General features: G+C 38.6%; 1 protein-coding gene across 1 annotated transcript in view; it reads left to right on the forward strand.

Moving 5' to 3' along the window:
* The window catches only part of LOC126236010 (ryanodine receptor), a 702826-nt gene that overhangs the window by 643302 nt on the left and 40121 nt on the right, over positions 1-19403 (forward strand). The window contains exons 92-93 of the mRNA XM_049945018.1: positions 11012-11203; positions 16403-16555. Of these exons, the coding sequence (XP_049800975.1) occupies positions 11012-11203; positions 16403-16555 (345 nt within the window). The remainder of the gene's footprint in view (positions 1-11011; positions 11204-16402; positions 16556-19403) is intronic.

The following is a 19403-nucleotide window of genomic DNA, read 5'->3' on the forward strand; positions in this document are numbered from 1 at the left end:
AATTATATTACTTACAAGCAGAAGCAGAAAAAAGTCAATTAAGCTGTGAGAAATTTAAAACTCAGGTATACCCATACATTAACCAACAACAGAAAAATACCAGCTGTCCTGTGGTTTTGGCATAGGCAAAGTAAAAGCTGCAGCTGATCCCATTGTCCCAGCCGTGAACTAAACTGGTATTTCACATTACATACAATGACAATTGAACCACAAACAAAACAGAGACTCATTGATTACTTTATAGGGATAAATGACTGTAGCCACAAAAAATTCTGTCTAAAGCATGTTACTTGCAACAATGTCAAAAACGTAATCGTGCTTATAAACCAGCATCTACTGAGCCCATTGGTTTAACAGTCCAAATTGTGAAGCTTATTATTGACCCACTACTATCCACTATAACAGATATCTTCAACCACTCCTTAACCATAAGCGCTTTCCTTGAGGCCTGGAAACAGGGACTAGTTAAGCTATTACCCAAAAAGGGAATTACCACAGAACCCTCTGATTACTGACCTATTCACATTCTTCCTACACAGTCCAAGGCCTTAGAACGTACAGTCCATAACCAGTCAACAAACTACCGAACTACAAACAAACCGGTAAATAAATACCAGTCAGGCTTCTGTAAATATCACAGCACAACATCTGCCTTAATAAAGGTAACAAATGAGCTGAAGATTGCCATGGATTCACAAGAGGCAATTATTATATGCTTCTTATGTTAGGTGTCAGCAAAGGCTTTGACAACGTTGATTATGACATTTTACTTGCCAAACTTAACAGCCTAAATTTCTTGCCAAGTGCAGTGCAATGATTTCACTCGTATGTGACATCTCACCAGCAGTGCATCATTTCCGGCACCATAAAGTCATAATGGAGGCAGGTAGTATCAGAGGTCCCCCAGGGTTCAGTATTAGGTCCTATATTCTTTTCATTGCATGCAAGGGACATGTTGTATCTAAGTGCAAAATCTATAAACCTAAAGACAGCTATTAAGAATCTCAGTACTGACCTATGTGCACTATCAAAATGGGCACAGGGTATTGGGTTAATGCTCAACCTATCTAAAACCCAAGCGGTACTGGTTGGTCATTCCAGGGTCGTTAGCCCGAACTATTGGGAATCCCTACCATCTTTTACCCTCAATGGGATGAATATCAACATTTTGCTTTCAGCAAAGGGTCTAGGATTAATAATAGATGAAAATCTAAGTTGTACTGAGCATGTAACTGTAATATGAAAGAAGACATCAGCATCTCTCCATACCCTACAAAAATATAAACAGCTCTTCCTTCTTAACTTGAAAAAGAAACTTGGACAAAACCTTATACTTCCAGTTATTGATTACAGAGATGTTATCCTGCAAGGCCTTCCTCAGGAAAGCTCACAGCACCTAGAACTGTTTATGAACACCTGTGTTCATTATATCCGTGATGTTTGACTCTTTGATTACATTTTACAATCATATGCAGAGCTATTCTGGCTGCATACAAACAAGTGCAGAGGTTTCCATCTTCTCTACTGGCTTATTAATGAGCTCTTTCCCTCATATTTCTCCTCAACTTTAGCTCTCTTGTGTGAACAACACAGTAGAACCACCCATTTCCATCAGACCAAAATCGTTTCTGTCCCACTCCATCATTCAGCCACCTTCTCAAAGTCCTTGTTGGTAGCAGGAACCTGACTCTGGAATAACCTCCCACAGGGTATTAGAGAACTAAATAACATCTGCAGTTTCAGAAAACAGGTAATTACATATGTACTAATGCAGCAATAAGATTACCATTGTTCCTGTACACACTTGTTGTTACCCTTATACATCCATCTTTCCATCTGATCCCCCTCATTTCCCAGTATGCTTAGCTGGTGTAGTCTTATTAACTTTCTTTTTCCCAGAACTCACTATACCAGAAAACAACTATTTTATAGACCTATAATAATATCTGCCAATATTATTATTATTATTTTTATTATTATTGTCATATTATTATTATTATTGTCAATATTATTACTACTACTATTATCATTGTTATTGGCTGCAGCTGCAGTAGTACTAGTAATGCCAGTATTAACTTTGTTAGTTCATAGTCAAAATAATTTACTCACACTGCCACTTCAGACACTCAAATCATTTTAATACTAGTTGTCATATTAAAGTTGTTATTCCTTAGATAACTATTATATAATAGTTACTATATTTGTGAGATCCTGGTCCGTTATAAGAGAGGGCATGATGGCCCTTAGATCAGGACAGTAAGTAGGAGGTTGTATTTATGTACAGAATTAACCTCCAGATATATATATAAAGTACTAATTGTACAGTGGCATGAATGAAGTGTTGTAGCAGCAAGATAATGATTTAATTTCAATGATTTATGTCCAGATAAGCACAAGCAGTATGTTGCTGTTTTCTTATGGGATTATTGCAGGGGTTGTAATGAATTTGAAACAGACTCTTTAAGGAGAATAATAACTGTTTCCTTACCACAATTCTGTAATGAAATAGACATTTTTGTCTCTCTCATACCTACAAATCAGAGCCACTTCTGTTTATTGCACTGAACACAGTAGATTACTTTCTTTGTTCTGAACTATTTCGTCATTTCTGCATTTTTTCTTTCTTTATTACTATAAATGTTATTTAAATATTATGCACAGAAGACACATCTAGATAAATTCCTAAACATTATTCTACAAGGCTGCAGTAACATAATCCATGCAGTACAGTTTTTAATTATGCAGTCAGCAATAAAATATACAGATTTCCTTCTTCAATAAGTAAAATATTTTTTGACAAATTCTGCGGCAGAATAATAGGTTATAAAGCAATCTCTTCAGTGAATCAAGCTACATATTAAGAATATAAATACATTTTAATTTACTAATTTGTATTTACATGTGATGTGGTGTCAGAGGACTAATTTTGAAACTCTGTGCATTGCAACTAAAAGTTTTCTCTTTGTCTTATACTGTAAATGGAAATTTTCATATAGGTAATGTACCATATTTACCCAGTTATGAGATGATTTTTTTCCCAAATTCATCATTCAAAAATGCAGGTTGTCTTAACATTCACAGATTAAACTATTATTGCTGAGGTCAATGTTTTATTTTTTATAATAGATTAATATAGGGGTCTTGGTATGTTTACAAATGAAATTTGGCAATTGAAGCCATGTGCCGATTTAATTACAAGACTTCAGAAGAGTGGGGGGGAGAACAGTGGGATCAACTGTGTTGAGCTGTAGGATGAATGTGAGGAAGGGAGTGGGGAGTGGGCAGTGTGTTTCGTTGTGCAGTCAACTATGGGAATGTACTCCACTTAGCTTGGCATTTTGTGGACATTTACCATGTCCAAACTGCAGTTGGGTGCCAGTAGTTTACTTGTGTGTTCCATACAGCAATGTTACCAATGCTTGCCGTGAGCTGTGATGGGAATGAAACGGGGTATCTCAAGTGCTGGTACTATGCAGCCATGAGAGAGCAGTGGGCAGATGACATGTTGTATGCTAGAGACAAAGAAATATTTCCACATTTTCATGTCCATATAAATTCAAAATCTACCTTGAGTTAAAAAAGTTGTGTTTTCGGGTCCCCCCATAACGACAACGTTGGAACTCAAAACTTATTTGGATGAGACAGCCAAATATTTGTGCCAACCAAGATTATAAATTTCACTGCCGCTCATGTATAGAAACACTCTGCCCCTTTTTTCACCTGTCATTTATTAGGTGAAACTATCATCCCACTGGCTATGCGCAATGTGATATCAGTGATGGTGGTGATGATTAAAAATAGTGATATGACTGATGATTGTCTTAGTTTTGATTGAATTTGATTTGAACCAGGAGATAAAAACAACAGCGGTCTTAGCCCACTATTGCTCACACCAAAACAGAGTTTATTGTGCGATTTCATTCCCTGTGGTTTTAGTAAAGCCAACCAGCACCCTTAAAGAGTATTAGGTGGGCCTTTATTACTTCTCTATAAGACACAATTTCTTTAGAACATGATGAGCCAAATATTCCATGTCTTATGATTTCCGACACTTCACACTGGAAGATTAGGTGTGGTGTAGTTTCATTACCCTCAACACACAGCCTAGACATAGGGACTTCTTTCTGTACACCCAACATGTGCAGACATTTCTGAAAGTTCCCATTTCCTGTCATTAGTAATACAATGACTTTAGTCTGTCTCCTATTCAAGCCCAGGATCACAGAACTTTTCTTAAAACATGGCTTTGGCATCATTAGCTTGCCATACTTTTGTTTTTAGATCACAGTCCAGCATTATACATGTTGTCTTCTGATCCAGTTTCATGGTTTTGATTTAAGCATCACCAACCGGTTTACTCTGTTGATTTGTGGCATTCTGCACCACTCTGCAATGATCTTTGATCTCATTGCAGGGCTGATACATGTTTCAGAGCTGCTTGGGTATCTGAATAACTGTAGACACTATTATATATTCAGCCGGCATTTCCCTGACCATTCTTATATTTACCGCATTCCCTATGTTGGTGTGGGAGTCACAATATCCTAAAGATATCCATATTATGAACAGGAAAGTTGCCACTCACCATATAGCAGAGAGGCTGAGTCGCAGATAGGCACAACAAAAATACTGTCACAAATAAAGCTTTTGGTCATTAAGGCCTTTGTCAACAACAGACGACAGACAGACAGACACACAGAGAGATACAGACAGACACACACACACACACACACACACACACACACACACACACACAAATGCAACTCACATACATGACTGCAGTCTCAGGCAACTGAAACCACACTGCGAGCAGCAGCAGCAGCTAAAGGTATCCAGTTATTTCTAGTTTTTAGTCTTTATGCCCCTGCCACTGCCTCCATTTTAACCCACAGATGTAATGGGAGCCTGTCCAGCATGGTCTCTGTCATAACAGCAGGCATCCTGCTAATTCTGGCTCGTATGGCAAAGCAGTCCAGTCTCTGCACCTTTCCAAGCTCACCTTCTGTTCTGCTTTGTTCCGTCATACTGTAGTCCCATGACTTATCATACGTCTTATTCCAGTGGTCAATATCCAGCACATATCAATTTTGCCCAATGTTCAATGCACACTGTGTCACACTTCTAACACTACTAGTAAATTTGATGAATGTTAAGTCATCGGCATATCCTTGGAAAAAGTAGCCTCTAGTATTTAGCTCTCCAATGAGTTCACTCACCACTAGGTTCAACAGTAGTGAGGACAGAACCCCTCCTTGCAAACACACTGTGGTGGTGTTGACAACCATTTCTTCTTTCACAGTTGGTTCTACTTTCCTTCTGCTCAGTGTAGTCTTAATCTGTGTACATACAGTGGTCACAGTACCACATTCTTCTGCATCTCTAACCATGAATTCTTAATTATGAAAGCCATCTCATATATCCAGGAAGATGCAGAGAGCAGTTTCTTGAAAGTTTAGTGTGTTTTCCACTTTCCCGACAAATTGGAGGAGTTCTGTTTCACATGACCTGCCTGGCTGATATGCTTGTCGGTTTACATGTAAAGGAACTTTAGTTAGCCTCCTTTCTCTAATGTGCACATTAACCAGATTTTCTAATGTCTTTGAAAGAGAGGAGGGCAGACTGATTGGTCTCATATCCTTGGTCTTGGTATGATCAATTCTTCCTGGCTTCGAAATGAAAGCAAGTAGTCTTCCAAGTATTAGGAATGATTTCTGCTGCTAGTCTAAACCTAAATAGCGTACAGGGAAGTCTATTGAAGTCTCTCATGCTTGCTACAGAAGAGCTGGAAAGATTCCATTTGGCCAGGTGACTTGAATGGTTGAAACATTCCCACTATCCACTGGATATTTTTTTTTAATCACTACATTCCCTGGCATATTCTCAGTTCTCCCTTTGATTACCTGTAAACCAGTGCCTCTCAGGGACTGAATCTAGATCCATGTTGTCTGCCAAAGTGCATTGAGGGAAGTGAGTCTTGAGGAGCACATCCAGCCTCTCTTTCATTGTCCTTGTATACTCAGCATCTTCCTTGCTTATAATACCTCCTGGATTAGTTGATATTCTGGTGAGAATTTTGCGAAGTCTAGCACAATTAGCTGTACCTCCCACTTCCTCACATAATACCTTCCAGGATGACAGTTTCACTTGATTAATTGGAAGATTGTATTTGACAAGGGCCTCCAAATACTTTGCACATTGTCCTTTCCTTCTTGAAAGGCTTAACAATTTTCTTACCTTTCTCCTTTGCAATTCCAGGCTACTGTTCTACCAAGATACATTCCTGGGTGTGCAGTTCTTGGTGATTTGGGAGTTTCCCAAGGACACAGTTTCCCAAGCAGACAGCACTGTGTCCAACATTTCCTCAAAATCTACAGGATTCCTTATCAAAGTTCTGACTTCAGATAAGTGTGAGTTGAGGTCTTTCCTATATGAGTCCCAGTCTGTTTTTCTAGGATTCCTGTAGGCCATAGTCTGTTTAACACCCATTTCAACCTCAAACGTAATATACATGTGGTCGAATAAGGATGGCTCCAACACCATATCCCATTTTTTGATAAAGCTGCCCATTAGAATGAACTTTAATGTTAAATTAAGTACTTCTCTCTCTCCTTTTGTTCCTGAATGTATGTTCCCTCCCCCTATTCAGGACATGCAGGTTGCTTTTGAGTAAAAATTCAAGAAGGTACTCACCTGTGCTGTTGGTGTCTCTGCTTCCCTATGCTAAGTTGTGGGCATTGGCATCACACCCATCCAGCAGTTGTTCATTCTCTGTGAACACCTGTTGACCAGTCTCCTCACTTCCTGGGAAGGAGTACAGCTCATGTTGGGAAGGAAAGCTAAGGCCAATGCAATTTCCCTCTTGCTTCTGTTTGATCCTAATGGTCACTAAGTTCCTGGAATAAAAGTCTGCCATTGGCATGAATGAAATTCCACCTTTGACTTAAATGCTTATTCTGGAGTTCCTTAGATTTCTAGCATAAAGCAACTTACCTTCAGTTCCTCCAAGGCCAGAAATCCCCCCTTATATAGATGGGGTTCCTGGATCAGGTCCACATTCATCTCCTGTCCTCTCAGAAGATGACCCAGGGTGCCAGTTTCTCCTTTACTGTGATGCAAGTTTATCTGCAACATTTCCAGTCTCCATCTTGCCACCATGGATGCTTCCGATGTCTTTGATAACCTTGATGGTAGCCTGTGAGAAACCCAAGTACAATCTCAGACCCTGTTCCCACAGTGCCATGGATTTTTCACTGGCTTCCTCTCACCCTCTACACACAAACACACACACACACACACACACAAACACAAGGGTTTGGCTGTCTGGTACAACTGGTGCAACCTTTCAAACGATTACCCTCCAAGCTTTGGAACCTAAATTGATATCTTTGTGGTCTTGAAGAGCTTAGCCACTGTCTTGACCAGCCGCTTCACCTCCTCCCATAGAGATAACTTGGGCACAATCTTCTTAAGCCAATCCACTGTTTTCATCCCTACAAAGACAAAAATAAGAACACTGTTGTCCAGATAGTCTCCCCTGAATTTGTATCCTGGACTTGTGTCTCCCCCAGTCTTCCTGAAGAAAGCCATTTTACAAGCTCTATCTGCTGTGAGGTGATGTTGTCTGTTGGATATCCCTGTTTTTCCTCCATTTTTGTTTAGGAAGCAATTCTTTACCTTCCTTTTGTTTCTGATCTTAGATAATTTTTCTCCTCTGAGGCCACACAAGGATTTAATCTTGACCAGGTCCAACTTCTCCATATCAATTTCTACATCTTGGACTAGTCTATCAACTGATGCTGTTGCGGAAACAGCTTCCTTCGGTTCCAACTCCAATGTTTGGATGTCTGAGGTCTCATCATATCCCTCAGTTTTTATTTTTTCTTGTTCTGTGCTCTCCATTTTAGTCCCACTAGAGTGGTGATATATTCAGTCCTCGTGGTGGAAGGCTAAGTACTCAGGGAGGTTGCCTGGTATCCCTGAGATTCCATTAAAGACACATATTCCCATGTGCCATACAACCATCAGCATGGCTCTCACCATACCTTTGGTTGGGTATCTGGGGACATAGGGTAGGACTAGGGGATTGGGTATGGGAGAGACGGGGTGTTGAGGAACACTCTTTGTCTGGCCCATCCACTGAGGCCTGCCTGGTATGAGAGACACTGCTGGTAGCTGTGCTACTGGAAATATAGCCCTCAGCTTCTTGCAAACACACAGGTGTCTCCACCTGCCTGGACAGTGCTTCCACAAGGTGGTATCTCCTAGAGAGGGGCTTAGATAGTATGCGAAAAAGAAAGTGAAGATAAAAATTAGTATAAACTACTGTATTACTCCTTGTGTTATCAAAATATAGACAATCAATATATAGAATAAGTTTAGAATAAGTATAATGTTAAAATTTTAGACAGATACTTCATATCCATAAGATGTTTGTAATTTTGGTTAATCAGAATATGTTAAAAATAAAATGTTCTCAAGGAGCCTCTTAAAAAAATGGTGTTGGTCATCTTATATTCAGAGTGGCCTTGTACTCTGGTAAGTACTGTATTTTGAAATAAAAAAGTAATGTGATGGAACAGTTAGTATTTTTAGGTTTTGATACAGTGTATGTTATGCCACTTTTACTGGAAAACACAGGTTCCTAATAATTTTTCATGGTATATTACTTGAGTTCCTTCAGAAAACAATATAATTTTAGTAGCTGTATATGAAATATCAGTGATAGTTTTCTTCATGGCTGGCATGTAAGTAGAGTGAAATAATATATTCCCTGCAATACCTATGTTACTAATAACTTAATTTATTCCAATTTAAATTTCCTTTCTTATTTACAACTAAGCAATTTACATGATTAGCCTCAATTATTTGCTGATTGTTTAGAGTTATTCTATTTACACTTAAAAATTGATCAATTTATGGCAATCAGTGGTGATTTAGTGCAAAGTGGTGTCATTTGGGTCTCTGATATATCCTGATTTAATGCAATCAGTCAGAACCAGAACTCAAACATATTAAACTTTTTCAAAATATTGTCTGATTTTTTGGGGAGCAATATTTTCTATTAAAATATGGCATCACCAGCAAATAATATTATGTCATCTTCCAAGTTCACTGCACTTCTATAATTTGGATGTTCCGGCACATATACAGTCAAGGCATGCAAATTTCACAAAAACAGCAATAAATTGTATTTATTTATTTATTTTTATTTTATTTATTTATTGATTTAGCACCCATTTTAACACTTTCGTGATATTGGACTTGTCAAAGTACAAAAAGTATAAAATTTTCCATCTTTACATTCATGTATAAATACAAAATAAAGACACATATAACTAGTAATATTTCATCAAGGCTAGATGCTTTCTTATCAACACAACTTTTCATGACTGTAGTAAGAAAAACAGTTTTCTACTTAATTAGGCACAAGAAAATAAAATTTTATACATACATATATAGAAAATAGACATATTGCTGAAAAGTTACTGAAACATCTTGGCTGATTTCGCTTAAGTATAAATAGGAATAATAACATGTAGAATTTCATATCATATATATATCACGAAAGATAGGTACATAATTAGACAAATGATACATTAGTGGAAGGAGCTTTGGTTTTATCTAGGGATACTTTGATAATTACGAATTTTTGTTTGGAGAGATTATGAGGCAGAACCTACAGATTTGAGCAATTTAACACACAGAAGAATGGAAGAACCGGTAGAAGCTGACCAGGGGGAAGATCAGTTTGGATTCCAGAGAAATGCAGGAACATGCAAGGCAATACTGATCCTATGACTTCTCACAGAAAATAAGTTAAGGAAAGGCAAACCTACTTTTATAGCATTTGTAGATTTAGAGAAAGCTTTTGATAGTGTTGACTGAAATAATCTCTTTCAAATACTAAAGGTGGCAGGGATAAAATACAGGGAGTGAAAGGCTATTTACAATTTGCACAGAAACGAGGTGTCAGTTATAAGAGTCAAGGGCACAAAAGGGAAGCAATGGTTGAGAAGGGATTGAGATGGGGTTGTAGCCTCTCTCTGCCGTTATTCAACCTATGTATTGAGCAAGCAGTAAAGGAAACAAAACAAAAATTCGGAGTAGGAATTAAAATCCATGGAGAAGAAATTAAAACTTTGAGGTTCGCCGATGACATTGTGATTCTGTCAGAGACAGCAAAGGACCTGGAAGAGTAGCTGAACGGAATGGACAGTATCTTGATAGGAAGATATATCAACAAAATCAAAACAAGGATAGTGTAATGTAGACAAATTAAATCAGGTGATGTTGAGGGAATTAGATTAGGAAATGAGGCACTTAAAGCAGTAAACTTGGTTTGCTATTTGGGAAGCAAAATAACTGATGATGGTCGAAGTAGGGAGGTTATAAAATGTAGACTGGCAATGGAAAGAAAAGCATTTCTGAAGAAGAGAAATTTGTTAACACTGAATATAGATTTAACTGTCATGAAGTCCTTTCTGTAAGAATTAGTATGAAATGTAGCCATGAATGGAAGTGAAACATGGGCAATAAACAGTTTAGACAAGAATAGAGTACAAGCTTTGTGAAATGTGGTGCTACAAAAAAATGCTGAAGATTTGATGGGTAGGTCATGCAGATAATGGGGAGGTACTGAATAGAATTGGTAAGAAAAGAAATTTGTAACACACCCTGGCTAGAAGAAGGGATCAGTTGATAGGACACATTCTGGTACATCAAGGGATTTCAATTTAGTACTGGATGGAAGTGTGGGCGATAAAAATCATAGAGGGAGACCAAGAGATGAATGCAGTAAGCAGATTCAGAGATGAAGAAGCTTGCACAGGGTAGAGTAGCATGGAGAGTTGCATCAAACTAGTCGTTGGACTGAAGTCCACAAGAACAACACCACACAAAGTAACTTTCATGAAAGATATGCATTCAGAAATTATTTATTTATGCCTCTCATACTGTTCTGTTTCACACAAGGGAATCTGGAAATATACTTTTTTATATGTTTTGGTAATAGGTATGTTGTTGGAATCTTAATGTCACTCATGAGAGGACCGCAAATAGAAGAGCCTGTTGTCGAGGTGAAAGAAGAAGAACGGATGGGTCCTTTACGTGTGTTACCAGCATTACCTGCGACACCAGATGAAGCAAATGCCCCGCAGCAGATGCAGGCATTTGGTTTGGATATTACAAAAGAGGATAATGGGCAGTGAGTATCAAAATTTTCATTTTTGTGAGATATACTGAAGCTGGAGTGTCCACCTTTGGCACACTAGTGTTAAAGGGGACACAAAATCATTTAAGTTGCAAAATCTGTGCAATTCACACATTTATTTATACCTAAGTATATAAACTGACTCTCAGCATTTCCTTTGCCTTCAGACAAAATACATGTGCATCACATAATTTCTTTTCAAAAACTTAGGTTTAAACTTGACGTAAAATTTAAACTTGATTTTTGTATTGGTTTTGTCAAAACTCGTGGACGTGCCATGATATATTGTGTAATCAAACTGTCAGTTGTAAACAAAATCTAAGCTTTTCAGGAACATGATGTATTGTGTAGTATTATACTGTCCAGTCCTATTAATGTGACCACCTGTCAAAACCCTGAATAACTAACCTTTACAGTGCAGGCTGCTGTAAGGCATAGAGAAAGAGAGTGAATGATGTTCTGGAAGTTACTGACAGGGATGCGGAGCCATGCTGACTCCATTGCCGTTGCCAGTTGTGCTAGGTTTCTTGGTTTAGGATCAGCAGCACATACAACCCAATTGAGGTGGTCCGATATATTCTCGAATAGGCTTAAGTCTTGAGCGTCTGATGGCCAGGGAAGCACAGTATACTCATCCTGGTGCTCTTTGAACCACAGACATACATTGCGAGCTGTGTGACCTGTTACTTTGTGCTGCTGGTAGATGCTATCATACTGAGGAAAAACAAACTGGATGTAGGGGTGAACATGGTCCCCAAGGATAGATGCATACTTGTCTTGAGTCATTGTGCCTTTCAGAACGATGAGATCATCCACCAGAATGCCATGGAAACATTCCCCAGAACATAACGTTGCCTCCTCCGGAATGGACCTTTCTGATGGCTGTTGCAGGGCAGTACACGCCAAAAGCCATCTGTACAATGGAGCATAAAATGTGGTGCATCTGAAGAGGCCACCTGTCACCATTCAGTGGACATCGAGCTGCAATATTGACATGAAAATTTCAGCCTTCATTGCCAATGAACAGCCGTCAGCTCGATGTATGAACCAGGTGCCTGCTATGGAGGCCCATACGCAGCAATGACTGCTGTACGGTCATTGAGGAGACTCAATTGGTAGCCCCTTGGTTCAGCTCGGGGGGTCAGCTGCTCAACAATTGCACGTCTAGTTGCCCATACACATCTTCACAGCCACTGTTCACCCCTGTCACTTGTTGCCCGTGGTACACCACAGATGTCTCATTGTTGGTTTTGGATAGCATCATTTTGCCATACACAATATACTTTAACCACAGCAGCATGCAAGCAGTTTACAAACTTAGCCATTTTGGAAATGCTTCTACTGCTGACCGAAAAGCCAATGGTCATGCTCTTTTGGACATCAAATAAATTGCTCTGTTTCTGCATTATGACAACAGCTGGTTTATTTTCTGCTCTCCCTGACACACTTTATGTACCATCCACTGCTAGTGCTGCAACCTGCCATCTGTTAGTGGTTATTGCTTTTTGATATTGAACATAAGCAGTAGTCACGTGATTGTGACTGGACCACATATGTTGTCAACTGTAAACCTAACTGTGCTTTTCAGAAAGTTTGGCCACAGTATCCTCATCCACAACTAACAGTTCCCAAATTTCCTTATATATTTACGTGGAAAACAAATTTTTGAGAAGTTTTGGATGCTTGTAAAGATTATCATAAATTACAAGTGTTTTGCGTAACCTATTTCCTAATAATTAATTTTTGTGATTTACTTTTGCTGTAAATTAGTAATATATTGTGTCACATCAGTTCTCTCTTTTGATAGGAGTGTATATCGTCTGCATTTATTGGAAATTAAAACACTACTGTTGAATTCTGTTTGTTACCTGATAATGATGGGAAGGAGCACCAGGTGAACTCAGTGTGTATGCCTCAAGGCCTCAATCACCTTGTTGAATAGCCTGTTCCGTCAGGCATTGAGGGAACAGTGTGCAGCCAACTACAGATTGTGGTGCACATTATAACAAACACTGTTGTTTGGGGTCTGAGGTCATACTTGGATCATTGCAATGACTAGCAGAGGAGGTTGAGAATACCAGTCTTGCTCACAGAGTTTCTACAAAGCTCGCAGTCTGCAACGTTGTTCCCAGAACAGAGCATGGTCCTCTGTTGCTGAGTTGAGTGAAAGGCTTGTACCAGAGACTCCAAAGGTTCTGTGAAAGGCTAGGCTGTGACTTTTTAGACTTGCACCATAGGGTTGACAGCTGTAGGGTCCTCCTAAATGTGTCAGCTGTGCCCTACACATCAAACACAGCTTCCCAGGTAGCTGGCTGTGTAAGAAGGTTACACAGGGATTTTTTAGGTTAGGCAGCTCTCTGTCCAATCTAGATAATGATAGCTGCAGGAAACCTACAAGTATCAGTGTAATATCAAAAGAGATTACTCCCATAGGTGAGAGTATTAAAATCCTAGTGGTTAACCGCTGAAGCACTTACAACAAAATGCCAGAGTTTGATTGAGTGAGAGGGAAACCAGGAATTTACTCATTAATGTGCCCCTTGAGCTGTCGTGCATTGTCTTCCATGACCTGCATCATCTCTTCATGTAACCCCTAAATACCTTCAATTTTTGCAGCTTCTTCCTCTGTTGTGGCATTTTGCAGTCTCTTTATTCAGTGTCCGTTTCATCGTGCATACCTTTTTAAAAGTTAACTGCTATTTTTGATATAGTGATGATCTTTAACACACTTATCTTTACATCTTCATCAGTACCCCACAAGCCAACTTACTGTATGTGGCAGAGGTTACTTTGTACCAATGTTACTTCCCCTCTTTCTTGTTCAAGCTCCAGATGGCTTGTAGGAAGAACAATTGCCAGTAAACCTCTGTGTGGTCATGAATCTCTCTAATTTTATCTTTGTGATCTTTTCACGATATATTCACATGAAAATGCAATTTATTTATTGACTCTTCTAGGAATGTATGCTCTCATAACTTTAAAAGTAAACCACACCATGGTGCAGGATGCCTCTCTTGCAGTGGTTGCCACTGGAGTTGGTTGATCATCCCCATGATGCTTTCATCGTTACGACATGACCCTAACAAAATGTGCTGCCCTTTTCTGGATTTTCTCTATTTTTTTCTATTAATCCTCTCTGGTACAGATCTCATACTAATGAGCAATATTCAAGTAGTGGTCAATTGAGGGTTTTGTAAGCTACCTCATTTGTTGACGGATTACTTTGCATGAGAATTCTTGCAATGAGTCTCAGCCTGGCATCTGCCTTTCCTGCAGTTAGTTTCATGTGGTCGTTCCACTTTACATTGCTTCATATGCATACTGTTAGATATTCTGTGGAGGTAACTACTTCCAGTGATTGTTCTGCAGTCATGTTATCATACAACAATGGGTCTTTCTGTCTATGTATATAAAATATGACATTTCTGTTTGGTGAGTGTCAGTTAGCATGCCTGCACAAAGTGTTGGTGCTCTGCAGGTCTTTCTGCATTTCGTTACAATTTTCTAGCATTGTGACTTCTCCGTATGTAACAGCAACATCCACCAAAATCCTCATGGAACCTCCAATTGGTCCCCTATTCATTAATAAATGTTGTGAAAAGTAATGTACCTATAACAGTCCCTTGGAGTACACCCAAAGTTACTGTTATGTCTGAAGATGTCTCTACATTGAGAATGACATGCTGTGTTGTAATTGCTAGAAAATCTTCAGTCCAACCACACAGTTGGTCTGATATTTTGTGTGCTCTCATCAGAAATGCTGGCAGAAATGCAGTGTACAGTACACTAGTTTATAGTTGTTTGTAAGCTTCCATTTTGATACTTTCTAAGGCAAGTCTGACATCTTGTTGGAGTGTATTCATTGGGAAAGATCATAATGTTTATATCCTTGACCAATACAGAAACAGTATCTGGTTAGTGTCAGGGAGATGTGATAGTGATGCCATGCAGTATTGTTACTTTCTATGGGTATACACATAGTAAGTTCATTCATATAACAGTAAACGCTACTCTAGCAAACAGTTCCATTGCTTTATTGATAAGACTGAAAAAATAAACACTGATTAAAAATGATTTGTGTCAAAGCACATTATTCTGCTTGAAAATGAAGTGGGTTTTTATCAACCAGTTCACTGGCAGTGGAATAATGGTCTTCATAACTGGGCACTATTCTTTGTCGTTTACTGTTAAGTGAATGAACTTACCGTGGGATATACCCACAGGAAGAAACAATACAGCAGGGCATCACTGTGACACCCCCTGTAACTGACCAGATACTGTTTCTGCATTTGTCAGGGAGGAAGTTTCAGTTTATGCTACAAAAAAATTACTTGCCAGAGAAAGCTACATGTAAGCAAAACCTTATTTCACTGATCATTTTACTTGTTACAGTACTTGAGAACAGCCTCTTTTTTCTTTCTTCTGCTGTTAAACCTGTGAACAAATTGTGACATTAATAACACAGTGGAAGGTTCAATTTTTGCTTCACTTAGGAAATTCAAAACTGTTCAGGTGTCAATGTGAGTGCACATCAGGGCTCCAAATTGTCTTAGAATAACTGACATTTCCATTGGCCTTAAAAATTTAACAGAACTTTTGCGTGTAGCTCAGACTTGGTGTATTATTGAATTGTTTCATTGGTACATGTTTTGGAGATTTTGGAGTACCTTTTTGTTGTGGGTCACACTACTGTATATGTAGGACCATTCTCCACAGGAATTTACCTTTCAGGACATACCCCACTTTACCTCCTCCCCCCCTCTCCAACTAAACAGCATTTCAGTAAATAATTGTATTGAAAAAAATGAAACATGCAAAAGAGGCTAAAAATTATTCAGAAAAAATATCCATTAATGGGAATAAAATAGAAAGCCTATCATTTTGTAACACAAAATCTGTAGTTGTCTGTAGAAGCAGGTGCATGAGAAAATTATTTCTCTTTTAATCTTGTACTTCAGATCTTAAGTAAATCAGAGGTAATTATGTGAGATTTCATTATTCAACAACTGTGGGACAAAATTAAGTATTTGTAAGTCAGTAAAAAGAAACCAAAGTTATTTTTCTGGTGACAAATATTATGTTCCTTTTTTATCATGTTTGTATGTGCATTGTGTTTTTGCTGTAACTAAGAGTATCAGTTTCTTAACCATAATCAAAATGTTACTGCATTAGTGAAAGCCACGTCTCTGTTAGGTATCACATGGTTCCACATGAAAGTGCTCCACCATCTCCACAGTCAAGCGTTGAAGAAGGTGGAGACACAACTCCTGAGGAGGGGGCAGAAGAACATGCCAAGCAAGAAGCTGCTGAAGGGGAATCACCTCTCAGCCTTGTGGACTTACTTGGGTAAGTGCTCTTCTGTAATTATTATTATTATTATTATTATTATTTTTATTTATTTTTTTTTTTTTTTAATTTCTCAGATTGTGCAGGACCATTTTAATCGAAGCTTCTTGTTCATAGAATGATAGAATGATTCAGTGCACATGTCATTCACAAAATACTAACTAAAAGCAAATATTATAGTGTTCCTTACACACAATTATTATAAATAATGTGAAAGGCTCGAACTACTATGAGGAAATTTGTGCAGAATTCGAGGATTTTGCTGCAAGGAAGCCTCCCAAATTAGGCTTGAATGTATAGGGTTTACTGCTTGCATTATCCATTTCCATATGAATCAAATGGAAAATAGGACCTGCAAAATAGCAAACATCCAAGTGCAAATCATTCTTCGTCCAGTGTTCACTGAGTGTATGCTGCAGTTCCTTTTAAATAAATCCATGTTACTAACTGCATATCCATGAGGAAGACTGCATACTGCAGTGATAGTTCTCAAAAACCTAGGCCTATAGTTTTCAATCATTTTGAGTTCATGGCTCCTCTGACCAAATATGTTGTTCCCATGGCTCCCCTGTGGGATACTTTGTAAAAAGTGAAATAATCAATTTAAAAAGTCATGAATAAAATGCTGCTCACGCCAGTGAGACACTTGAACTTATTTCTTGTTACAGAACTTGTCAAATCTTGGCACCAAATGAGGTACAGCTACCCATATTTCCTTCTCCACCCAAATACTTGATCTGTATGCAGACAGCTGAGGACCTATATATAAGGGTAAAAGGATGTTCCTGCAAAATGGCAGACCAATATGCTTAACATCAGTTTGCTACAAAATTCTTGAGCATATTCTAAGCTCAAATATAATAAAGTTTCTGGAGACAGAAAAGGTTCTGTCCACAGACCAGCAAGGATTTAGACAGCATCACTTGTGTCAAACTCAGCTTGACCTTTTCTCTCACGATATCCTGCAAACCATGGCTGAAAGGCAACAGGCAGGATCCAAATTTATAGATTTCTAGAAAGCATTTGACACAGTGCCCCACTGCAGAATCTTCGGACGTTAAACTCAAATTCTTCTCCTCATGTGAAGGCTTTTAACAAAGGTCCAGGAATATGGACTAGGTTCCCTCAAAGTACCTCAAAAATGTCGTAGGTAAGTAATCTACATGTACATACATACTGTACAAGTCATTGCGGAGGGTGACCTATACCAACTTCTAGTCTTTTCCTTTCCCATTCCACTTGCAAATAGAGTGAGGGAAAAATGATTGTCCAGATGAGCCCTAATTTTTTGTATCTTATCTTTGTGGTCCTTATGCAAAATTATGTTGGTGGCAGTACAATTGTTATGCAGTCAGCTTGAAATGCTGTTTCTCTACGTTTTCTCAATAGTGATCCTCGAAAAGAACATCGCCTTCCCTCCAGGGATTCTCGTTTGATTTCCTGAATCATCTCTGTAACTTTTGCGTGTTGTTTGATCCTACCAGTAGCAGATCTAGCAGCCTACATCTGAGTTGCTTTGCTGTGTTCCTTTAATCCAAACACTCTAACAGTACTCAAGAATAGGTCACACTAGCATCCTATGTGTGGTCTCCTTTGCAGATGAACCACACTTCCCGAAATTCCCCCAGGAAGCCAAAGTCAGCCATTCTCCTTCCATACCGCAATCGTCACATGTTCATTCCATTTCATATCACTTTACATTGCTGTTCCAAGATATTTAAATATCATGACTGTGTCAAGCAGGATACTACTAATGTTGTACCTCAGTGTTAGGGGTTTGTTTTTCCCACTCATCTGAATGAACTCACAGTTTTCTACATTTAGAGCTAGCTGCCATTCATCACACCAAGTAGAAATTTTGTCTAAGTCTTCTTGCATCCTCCTACAGTCACTCAACTTCGACACCTTCCCATACACCACAGCATCATCAGCAAACAACTGCAGATTGCAGCACATACTGTCTGCCAGGTCATTTATAGCAGTCCTATCACACGTTTCTAGGGCACTCCTGAGGATACCCTGTCTCTGATGAACATTTGCTAGGTTCTGTTACTTAAGAAGTAATACAAAGACTTAGGCAGAATTTCTATTTAGAGTGATGAATGGCAGCTTGTTCTAAATGTAGAAAAATGAGAGTTAATCCAGATGAGTTGGAAAAACAATCCTGTAATGTTGGAATACAGTATTTCTGTTCTGTTTGACACAGTCACATTGTTTAAATATGTAAGTATATTGTTGCAAAGTGATATGAAATGGAACAAGCATTCTAGGTCAACAGTAAGGGGGGCTAATGATCGATTTCAGTTTATTGGGAAAATCCTAGGAAAATGGAGCATTCATGAAACAATATTGAGAAAATTTTGTTAACTGGCATTTGCAAGCGACTGTAGCATGATTCTACAGCCACCAATGTATGCGTGCTTTGAGACCACAAAGACAAGAACGAGAAATTAGGGTTCGTACAGAGGGATATAGATAGTCATTTTTTCCTTGCTCCCTTTACAATTGAAACGCAGAAGGTAACAATTATTAGTGATACAATGTTCTTTCCACCAAGCACCACATGGTGGATTATGGAGTATATTGTAGATGCAGATGTAGATGGGGCCCAGGATACGGAACCACTCCCAGCAACTAGGCCCCTCCTAGTATCTGTTGTACCTGGTTCACAGCACAAATAAGTTCTATTACATGTTTTGGACCCAGAAAACTTTAGCTTGGCGTGATGAATTGTCCCAGAAATAGTCCCATATGATATTATAGAATGAAAATAAGCATAGTATGCTAGCTTTTTTATTTTTATATCACCTAAGTCTGACAACATTTGCAATGGAAACAGAGATTAGGT

This window comes from Schistocerca nitens, chromosome 2 (assembly GCF_023898315.1).
Source record: "Schistocerca nitens isolate TAMUIC-IGC-003100 chromosome 2, iqSchNite1.1, whole genome shotgun sequence".
NCBI lineage: Eukaryota > Metazoa > Arthropoda > Insecta > Orthoptera > Acrididae > Schistocerca > Schistocerca nitens.